This window comes from Lutra lutra, chromosome 7, assembly GCF_902655055.1.
Source record: "Lutra lutra chromosome 7, mLutLut1.2, whole genome shotgun sequence".
In the NCBI taxonomy this organism is placed as follows: domain Eukaryota; kingdom Metazoa; phylum Chordata; class Mammalia; order Carnivora; family Mustelidae; genus Lutra; species Lutra lutra.
Window position 1 is genome coordinate 102,653,972 of NC_062284.1, and position 10,799 is coordinate 102,664,770.

At 48.9% G+C, this 10,799-nt stretch overlaps 1 protein-coding gene across 5 annotated transcripts in view; it reads left to right on the forward strand.

The window, feature by feature from the left end:
• Positions 1–9,997, forward strand: part of SAMD4A (sterile alpha motif domain containing 4A) — a 206,336-nt gene extending 196,339 nt beyond the window's left edge. For all 5 annotated transcript variants that reach the window (XM_047739128.1, XM_047739127.1, XM_047739129.1 and 2 more), the window contains 2 exons: positions 2,443–2,526; positions 8,189–9,997. In XM_047739128.1, coding sequence (XP_047595084.1) covers positions 2,443–2,526; positions 8,189–8,217 — 113 coding nt within the window. In that variant the 3' untranslated portion in view covers positions 8,218–9,997. The remainder of the gene's footprint in view (positions 1–2,442; positions 2,527–8,188) is intronic.
• The last annotated feature ends 802 nt before the right edge of the window (positions 9,998–10,799 follow it).

A 10,799-nucleotide genomic window follows, 5' to 3' on the forward strand; every position in this document is an offset into this window, starting at 1 on the left:
AATACACAATTAAAAAGTCACACTATTAGGAAACTCTGGAGTGTGAACATATGGGCTTCTCCCAAGACTTAGAATTTTTCGGAGCCTCTCTGAGAGTGGTGGGGGTCGCGACACCCTGGCGCACCAGAGGGAAGAGCCAAGGGAGAAAAAGCAACCGTGCCAACTTTCAACCTAAAAGAGCAGCCACTAAGGTTTGGAGATGCTAGAGCGGAGAGCCCCGCATTTCTCAGCCCCCTTTTTTGAACACGCAGTCCTCGGCTTGGAAAATGGCATTTTGCTGCGTGTTGGCAAGAAATCCTGCAGCTGAAACACTTCTCCCCAAATGTCGAGCATCTTTATTTATCCAAATCTCTCCACAGTGTTTGTTTAAAGGGGAGTGCTAGAGAGTAAACTAAATTTTACAATGAGCATATGGATGGTTATAATTGCTGAGGGTTTTTTTTTTCATATTTGCTAACTGGCTATATATAAAACTGTGTTTCTATTTTATAGATTTCACACCCTGAAGGCTGCTAATTTTGCATGCATATGATTTTCACATGAATGGATGAAAATACTAAAATACTCTTCCCTCTGGATTGTCTGATTGCCCCGACCCTACTCTGACAGCAACAATGGGTGGCGGTGGGAGACACCCTTCCATTCTCCCTGGCTCCCAGCAGCCCCCCTTCCCGGAAAGCCCAGTCATCCTCTGTTCATGAATTGGCAACAGTTGCCTTTCAAACCCATTGATGCTGGAACTTGTGTCAGAAAGAACCCTGTCTGCTCCCCAGTGCTTTTCTTATTGATCCATTTTGCCCATCTACTCAGAATTTTAAACAACAGAAATGACATCTGCCTCTGAATTAGCCGGTGATGGGGAACACAGATTGCAGAGAAAAGCTAAATGTGTAGCTCATCAAGGAAAACAAATACTTTGGTTTAGCCATTGGTTTCAACTTCCTATCCCACTAAACCACCAACCTAACCTCATTTGTCGTCCCGTCCACCAGCCCCAAGTGCCCTCTGGTGGAGATTCAAAGGAGCGAGGAAATGGCCTGAAGCTTGGGCCACCAGGATCCTTTCCCCACTTCCAGACTGAAGAGGGAAGGCCCAATGAAGAGAAGTTTCCCAGAGTCACATATGAAGACAGTGGCAACCTTGAGATTCCTAGGCCCTCAGAACATATCCCACTGCTGATTTTTGTCTGTCCCCTAACCCCCACTATAGGATTTCACAGTTCTTAGCTGTCAGAGTTTCCATCTTTTTCATCACTCGATAGACATGTGTGAAGTGTGCCAGAAGACCATCGCTGGGATTAGGGGAGGTTCAGAAAGAGATAAGAGCACTGTCGCTGTCTGCAAGGTGCTTCCAAGCCAGTGAAAAACACTCAAGAGCTTCCCAGGATGATGGGGGCTGGGGAGAGGGACATACTGACAATGAGGGGCCCAGCAGAACAGAGGAGGCTCCTACTGAGATAGGGAAGGCCCAGATGGTAGAGGAGGCTTTGTGACTATAAGGCACACAGCCTAGTCCCGGGCAGTGAGAACCTGCCCAGCGGACATCTCTGACCTTCTAAGTGGCTAGAGGCAGCAAGGACTGACTAGCAACTTTAGTCGCTGCAGCATGCCGGAGAGAGCCAGCTCTGGAGTCAGACCCCTGTGGGTTCTGTGGGTTCTTGTGTTAGCCAGCCAACCTGGCCAGTCACTCTAAGACCACTTGAGAACTGTGCCATGCTGTGGTTTCTGTTTCCTTGTAACAAATCAGAAATGCGCCAAGCCCACTTCTAGGCACGGGGAGCAGCAGGGCCAAGTCCTGCTCCAACGAAGTGAACATGGAACTGGGAGCAGGCAGCAAATAAAGAATGGGCCAGATGTTGGTGACAGCTGTGGAGAAAAAGCAAGCAGAGGAAAAGGAATAGGGCTGGGAAAGTTCTGCTTATCTCTAATGTCCTTTCTAAAGACACAGGAGAGCCAGAGATATGAAGGCAGGGATAGAGAAAGTCATGGAAGTATCAAGGGACCACCATTCTGGGCAGAGGGAACAGCAGTGCAAAAACGGGCAGAAGAGGTCCTGGGAAGGAAGGAAGGGTGAGGAAAGCTGTACATGGGGAAGGGTTAATAAGGGTCCGATCATGTGGGCCTTGCAGGCCATGGCAGGGGGTTGGCTGTTACTCTGATGGGAAGCTGCTGGAGGGTTCTGAGCAGAGGACTGACAGACTCCGACTCTGACCAGTTATTTTTAGTTAGCAGTTTTCTTCCAGCTGCCCATGTTTACAATGGACTCCGTGCGCCTAACAGACTCATAAGTTGGTTGAAATCAGAGTGTAACTTGCCTCCATGCTGATCCTCAGAGCTCCCCTAGTTGCCCCAGGGTGGACGGGGTGGTGCCCCACAGCACCGTGCATACCTTCTCCTTGTTCTCAGAGTCTCTGTCACCAAGATAACCCTTTGTCCCTTGCAGAATTCCAACTTCCTGTGACTGAACCTGACATCAACAATAGGCTGGAGTCCTTGTGCCTCAGTATGACCGAGCACGCCCTGGGAGGTGAGTGGGTCCTCCTCGCCTTTTACCGCATGCCTGGGAGAACTAGCAGCCATCTGCTGTCTACATTCTGGCGATAGCTCAGGAGGAATGGGAAAGGCATAAGGAGAGGTAGGCAGGGGACAGAGAGAGAGAACAGCCTTAGGGTGCTGTTGGATCCTGGTCAAGCCGTACCACACCGAAGAGCACACAATGCCCTGTTCCTTCTTTTCTGGGAGGTGAGTCAGGGAGCCGGAGACCAAGGCTGTCCCTTTTTCCTCAGAGCCACCCACCCAGTGCACTCTGAGGTCCTACCACAGCAGCTGTCCCAGCCAAATGCTGGGAGCTGGAGGAGTCAGAAACACAAGACATGGCTTTTAGTGGCAACATCCCCCCCCACCCCCCGCCCCAACAGAATTGGATTCTTTCCTTCTCGGCACTAGATCTCCCCGTCTGGTCCAAGCATATCCCAGCTTGTTCTAAAAATAGAATTTTTGAAACAAAAATCCCTGCTTGTTTTTACATCTCCCTGCTCCAAATGGTTTCCACGATGCCTGGAGCCCCAAGTAGTCTGAGACGTCCTTCACAGTGTGACAGGGATGGTCTAGTTCCATGTGCCTGCGGGCTGCAGCCCCGCAAGGAGCTCCAGAAGCAGCTGGGTTGTCCCCTGTCCGTCTGGTCAAAGCCCTATGTCATCACTGGAGCCCCAGGAGGCCTTCAGTGCCCTCCGGGTACTAACCAAGTGCTTTTCTCCAGCCTGAACTCTGCGCCAGCCCTGGGGATGTTTGGCAGGCAGAGGAGCAATGTCCACCCCTTCCTGCCAACCTCCCGGAGGCTCTGAGTCAGAGAGGCCTCCTGTGACCCTTCCCAACAGTCCTCTCCAGTTGAGATGCGCTCACTCTCCCTGGAGATGGGCAGTCAGAACACCTAAAGCCAAAATGTGCGCTATCTAGCTGTGGTGGGGAGAAAGGCTGCTGTCAGCTGCTGCTCCAGCGGTCTTTGTCCTCCTGACCAGGGACTTTTAGATTTTTAGTCCCTGCAAACACAATCTTATCCTGACACCAAATATGAGACCAACAGATGCTCAGCATGGAGGAGATTGGAAAGCAAGGACTGTGCCTACCTGACCTCAGCTGTGCAGGGCTCTCCACGGCCCAAAGAAATCTTCCACTCAGTACCAGAAGTGAGCTATCCCAAGGCCTCCCAGAGTGTCTGACTGAACAGATGGTGGGAAGTCACAGCTCCTAATGTGACCTCCACAGGGTTCCAGGAACCCCATCTGCAAACACTGCTCTCTCCCTTGGCCACTCATATCCTAAAAGCTTCATCACATCATTGGTCCATTCCTGGCCCCTCTGTGGGGAGATGCCACCAGCTCCTCTTCTCCAGCTAACCAAGGAGACTGGGTCAGCACACTGGTAGTCCCTGAGTAATGGGAAACAACCCAAAGGTCCATCAACAGGTAGAAATGGATGAACGAAATACATTATAGCCACACAGTGGAATATCGTTCAGCTTAAAAAGGAATGATGTTCTGATCCATGCTACAACATGGATGAACCTTGGAAGCATTACACTAAGTGAAAGATGCCAGACACAAAAGGCCGCACAGTATACGATTCCATTTAGGAATTTATGAAATGTCCAGTAGAGGCAAATCTGTAGAAACAGACAGTATGGCTTAGTGGTTGTCAGGGGCCAGAAGGAACTGCCAAGTGGATAGTGATTGCTTGATGGAAACTGGATGAAAATGTTCTGGAATTAGTGGTGATGGCTGCACAACTCTGTGAATATACGAAAATCTCTGAATTATACACTTTAAAAGGGTGAAATTTGTGGTATGCACATTAGATCTCAATTTTTTCAAAAAGCGAAGCCTCCCAGACCCTGAGCGTTCAGGTCAAGCTCAGCCCACTGCAGGCAGCCCAAGCTCCCGTCCACCCAGCGGTGGCTGGTGGGTGAGGAACTCCCTCCACCTTTGAGAGTCAGCAAGGATAACTGATCGTCTTCCCCAGGGCTTGATATATCTCCGATAATTGGCACGTTGGGAGCCCTTATCAAACTGCTAAGTGCTAACATTATCATCATTAGTAGCAAGAATGCCAAATGCTCTTTATTAAAGGGAGGTTTTCATTGAAAAGGTTTCATTTTTTAGCTCATTCTTCTACTTTTACAGAAAACCTCTATGAACTGATGGGTTTTTTGCTAATGTTTTCATCTTGTTAATCTCCTAAGCCTTCTTATCTGTGTTTTTCCTCAAAAATCCTGTCTGGTGGGAAGCCTCGTAAGCAGTTTCCAGAGCAGAGAATGAAAATTAAGTTCAGGGTGGCCCAGTTGGGCACAGTGGCCATGAGCCTGCCCACACTGCAAATGCACCTCTCTGCTGGGCCCACCTCTTCCAGGTGCTGGGAAGATGACCTCACTGGGAACAGAATGCCAATGAATTAAATCATTTTACAGGAGGACATATAATTATGGAGAGGAAAGCAAAGTAAAAGAGGTTCCTCTGCCTGTGTCTCAGGACGGGATGGGAGGGTGGCCAAGTTCTGGGACACCACATCCTATGATGGTCTTTCTAATGTGGCTAGTCCATGGGCCCTAGGCCTTGGAGGGGCCCATCCTTCTATGCTGACATCTCTACTCTCAGTGTCCTACATTAACTACAACCCTCCTGGTGCCAGTCTAAGCCATTTCTCTCTTTGGCCTTCCATTTCTGCTTCTTCTTTGCCCTCCCTTTGGCCCCTCCAACAGAACTCATGAGGAAGCCAAGGAGGTGGGCTGCCTCTGCCATCTTGGTTTAAGGCTTTCTTCTGGCTCTCTTGGACCTGCTCCTTATTGGTGGCCTGGCTGCTATCTTCCTCCTGCACAGAGGTTGTATGGCGGGAACAGCCACGGCTACAAAAGGGAGCCTTGTCCAAGCAGGACAGAGTCTGCAGTGAATTCCACCATAAAGAGGAATGCCCCATCCACTCTCTGGTGCTCCAGGATTCATGGATTTCACATGATTCCCTTGCCATTCCTTCTCACCTTCTTTCCTTATTCCTTCTTGAGACTTAACAGCCTCACTTCTAGCTGATATGGGCTAAGATTAAGATTTTATTTATTTATTTGACACAGAGAGAGAGATCACAAATAGGCAGAGAGGTAGGCAGGGGTCGGGGGTGGGGGGACCAGGCCTCCTGCTGAGCAGAGGGCCTGACTCAGGGCTTGATCCCAGGACCCTGAGATCATGACCTGAGCCAAAGGCAGAGGCTTAACCCACTGACCCACCCAGGCACCCCTGATATGGAGACTTTGTGTAAATTAGAAAAAGCCTCTACTTTCTTAACATGCTGTTCTGCCACTGATTTGTTATTTGTCATAATTAACTATAAAACCCACAATAAATACATGAAAATGGTGCTCCCTGGAGTTGTACACCTTACACAACTATAATGGTGAATCTGGACTTACCTGTGGGTCATTTCCCTACAGATGAATACTGTCACCCTTGGAGGATGAGGCATAGGATTGGAATTAAGTGAAAATGCAGCTTGGGGTTGGATTAGTTGGGATTTTTATGTTTCTCGCTCCCCACTTACACAGCTATGAAGGGTTGGCATTAATGAGTAGGCCATGAGCCCTGGCAAGTGTGTGCACTTCACTCCTACAGACAAGGGAGTGATGTCTATACACCAACACGTGTGTGTATACTTAATGCACCCACTGTTTCCCATGACCCATTACCATTGCAGAACCACCATAAAAGGCTCAGGTTAACACCTGCAGAAGTCAGGGCAGCATTACTGATTATAATTTCTCATCTGGGAGCCTTGAGGACTGATGGCCTGCTTATCATAAACACTCCCAGGGTCATTTGCTTTTCTTTTTTAAAATCTCTCCAAAAACTATGTGGAAATTTATGGACACACACAAGTACAAGTGAAGTTGGGAAAATCCGAGTAAGGTCAGTGAATTGTGTCAACATCAGTATCTTCATGGTAATATTATAGTTTTGCAAAATGTTATTATTGGGAGAAACCCAGCAAACCCAGAAACCTGATACTCTCTTATAACTGCATGTGAACCTACAGTGATCTCAGTAAAAATTTCAATTAAACATGTCTCCTTCAAGTCCTTGCTGGCAAGACACCAGACTGGCACCACCCATCTGGAGGCGAGGAGGCTTGTACAGTGGATTCAGTACTCCCCCCTATCACTTAGGTCTTCCAGCTTTCCCACAACACTCTCCACTCCCCTCACACCTGAGTTCTGTCTACTGGATCTAGGTGCTCCTCCTGGTAAACCAGGTTTGCGACATCAAGGCTCAGACCAGGACATACCTGCTGATGTTTGGATATCAGCAAAACCAGGGAAGCATCCTGCCTCTCTCCCTGGCCTTCATTTACCAGCCACTGAACACAGTCATGTCTACCTCTACAATGGCTCATGCATGCTTCTCTCTGCTCACTGGATAAGCCCTTGTCAGACAAGCCCTAGCATGGACCATTGTAGGGGCCCTGCTGCCACTAGCCTTGTCCCTTTTTAGGTCATCTAACACAGCTGCCAGAGAAACCATTCTAAAATCAGACCTAATTACTGCTTAGAATGCCCCAATTACCAAGTCCAAGCTCCTGTTCATAGTATACAAGACCCTTACGGCCTCATTCTGGGGATCCTCCTATAGTCCCACGTGTAAGCAGACAACCATAAAGGAGCTGGGCAGCCTTCGGCTCCCTCAGCAGTTTGTCTCACTGATGGCCTCTGTCTCAGACATGCACATCCTCCACTTTATAGCCTGGTCTCACTGACTCTCCATGATGTAGACACAGCCTGTGTTGCATAGCATAGCATTCACCCACTTCCACAGGATCTTTCCGTTCCCAGTGCCCACACCTCTAACTATGCTGTCTGCCCCTAACCAGATTCTCGAGACAGAGAATCTAGATCAATTTGGGTGAGCAGCATCCCCTTGGTCTCCTCAGCTGTGATTAGGGCTCAGAGTCACAACCACCTCATGCCGGGGCTTTCAATAGGGACTCGCTGAGAGGGAGATGCTACCAAAGAAAGTTTTGTGAGCTAGACAGGTCCACCTGCATGTCTGCTTCAGTATCCCTGCCAGCTCTCAGCACATCTCCTGCCACTCCTCCATTCCCCCATCCCACATCCTAAATCTCCATCTAGCCCCCAGCCCCACCAATTAATGACCAACATCACACCTATACATGAGTTGTATGCCCTCCCCACACCCTCTTCCTTTCCTGCCTCCTCCTCTCTCCTCCTACAAGATGGCACCATCTTACAAAAGTCATTTTCTTTCTCCGTTAAACCGCACTTGACTCCCAGGGACATCTTAAATCTTCCTCCATTTTTCCTGCTGTGCCTGGTACATACTCCCATCATAGCAACGATCCCTCCTACATCCCTGTGGCTTTACAGAGCTGTCCCGACTAGGATGTGTGTACTTAGAGGGTGAGGACTAGGTCTCCTGTCTTGGTTCCCAGACTCATTACAGTTCCTGGAAAAATGGCTACTCCGCAGATGGTGAGTGTGTGAGTGTGTGAATGAAGGGGTGGATGAATGGGTAAGTGTGGTCTTCACCTGTCTTCAGAGACCGGGAAGCCCAGCGTGCACGGTGTGAGACTAGGTGGCCGTGAAGGGAACGGTTTTGCTCAGTTGTGCCCACCATGAATTCTTTCTCTCCCAGACGGGGTTGACCGGACCTCCACAATCTAGAAGCTGAAGATGAGAGTGACCGCGCTGGCCGTGAAATCGACTGCTGCGGGTCCAGTGTCAGCCATCTTCAGGGTTGCACAGAATCCTCCGAGATACTTTGCAGCCTTTTTTTTTTCCCTGGTCCCTCTCCCATTTTGATTTTGTGAGAGCGTAGGTCGTCCTTGTAAACATATCAGTAGACCGGGGATTGGTTATTTTGTCATTTGTTTCTGTCACGGGATGGCTTGGTGTGCGGGGTGGGGAGGGGTCTCTAGGGAAATGTGGGGCTGGGAGGGGATGGAGAGGGAAGGCAAGTGGCTTCCTGGATGGAGAAAGGGGGAGAAACGAACAAAAAGAGTACCGGCAAAGAGCTGGGACAGACGAGGGAGGGAGGCTGAACCCTGGGCCCAGGCGCCCCTCACAGCCCGCCTCCACAATCAGGCCCCAGGACGCAGTCGTGGGCGAGTGCGACCAAAGCAAGATGGCGGCCCGCCCTCCCTGCCGCCAGGACCGGCTTTACCTGAGGACCCGGCTTGGAGTCGAGCCGCAGCAGAAGGCCGCACGGCCCCAGCGGCAGAGGGGGAACGTTCCCTCCAACAAAATTTCAGAGAAACTTTGATTTGTGTATTGTTTACATAACAATTTTAAAGGGTACATAATGTGTAAAGAGTTTGGATAGAACTTCTCTTCATACTATGGTTTTTGTAAAGGATTTGTTGATATGGATTCATTTCTTTCCTCTATTTTTATAATAGCAGCAGGCTTGTCTCTCAAAATGGCTGCCAAGCCGCGCTTGCCCGGAAGGCGGATGCGTCACGTAGGCCGAGGAGGCGTCCGTCTTTCCACCGCGGCCCGCGCTCGGCAAACAGGTGGGCTGGTGGGACGAGCACGTGACCGGAAGCGCGGGGAAGGACCGCACTGTGTGTGTGATCAGTTAGGGTCGGCTCGCAGGTCACCGTGAGATTCTGAAAGAATCCTGTGGCCCCTTTCTGGGCTGGATTTGCTTCTCACCCAGAGACACCTCTTCCTCCCCACCCTACGGCGGGGTTTCATCCTGTCGCCCTCTGCCTCACTTCACACACACACACACACACACACACACACGTGGGTTCAAGTTCCACTGGAGGAAAAATGGCAAGGACCGACATTTTTCCATTGCGAAAGGCCTTAATGTCAGCTAATGAGCTCAAAAGACCACTTCCACTGCGATTGCGCAGAGGGACCTGAGCCTGGGGGCCGCGTCCCCCTGGCTCGCTCACTGCTGAGGAAGGGGAGAAGAGCCAGACCCGGGACAGTGTCTAAGTGGTCAGTCAGCAAGTTGCAGAGAGAACGTGTAGGGAGACGTGCAGTCCACGCGGCCGGGCGGGCTGTGAAGGAAGATATGGGAAAGGGCGGCTTCAGGATGGAAACGTGGTTCCCTCCACGTGTACGTCAGGGGTTTGCTGTGTCGTTGGCGGATTTACCTATCCGGCCGCACAGAAGAGCGAGAAAACCAGCCCTGACTTGACGATATTAACTGTGCTACCACAAAGTAATAGCTCTGTTTCTTAAGGGCAAGAAAGACTACGTTTGGGATTCGAGGCAATGGAGGGTATTAAAGGAAAAGAGGAGATGTGCTGTGCACTGGAAAATTGGTTTGTGTAAATGATGGTATGAATGCTCAGCCAGAGGCGAGATCAGGGAGACAGTATAAGGCCTGTTTATTAAATGGGTGAGTCTGGTGCCATTGCTTTCGGCGAAGGCAGAGTCGAAAATTGAAGAGATTGGACCATGAAAATCACTGCGCTTGCCTATGGTTATTTAAAAAAAAAAAAAATCAATGAAGTAAATACAGATTTAAAAGGCCTTAATGAAATTTAAACAACTTTCTTTTACCTTCAAGATTGAAAATGTGCACCCAGTTCAGCCTTGCTTTTGAAGTTTTCTAAAGTTTAAAAAAGTGGGAGCATCTTAACCGTAGAGCACCTTTAGCAAGGGAAGGGGGCTTGAACCCACCACATCACATTTTACATTAAGACAGACCGACCTCCCTTTCGGGGACTACATTCTAAACATGCAAATCCATGTGCAGAAAGGGGCAGCAATTTTTAGTGTGTGTGTTTTTTGTTGTTGTTTTTTAACCAAGTGCCATTAACATTCATCCTCCACACCCCTTTTCTAAACAAGTTTAGTGTTACTTGGGGAATGTGTTGGGATGGACGATCACATGTAAGGCAGGAAGAATAGATCAAAAATGTTGAAGGCCAAAGGTAAGACCAGAGGGTTTGTGAAGGTGTTTTTTGGATGCTAAGAAAGTTAATAAAGAGAAGAAAAAGCAAGGGTATTACACCTCTTGTGGGGAAATGAGAAAGCATTCAGATCTGCTGCAAAACACATATATCCATAAAGACTTGGGTTGTTCAGAAAACAGATTGTGAACACAATCACATTAGCATGAATCCTTTAAAAGGAAGAAGACCTTAAAGTATTTGCAAATCTGGATTTCTATTTATTCCTTCACTGAATATAGAAACAATGGTTATCTGATTATTAGAGATATTATTTTGGATATGTTACTTATTAACTTGCTATGGCTGGTAACCATGATAAAGTCTGTTATTAAT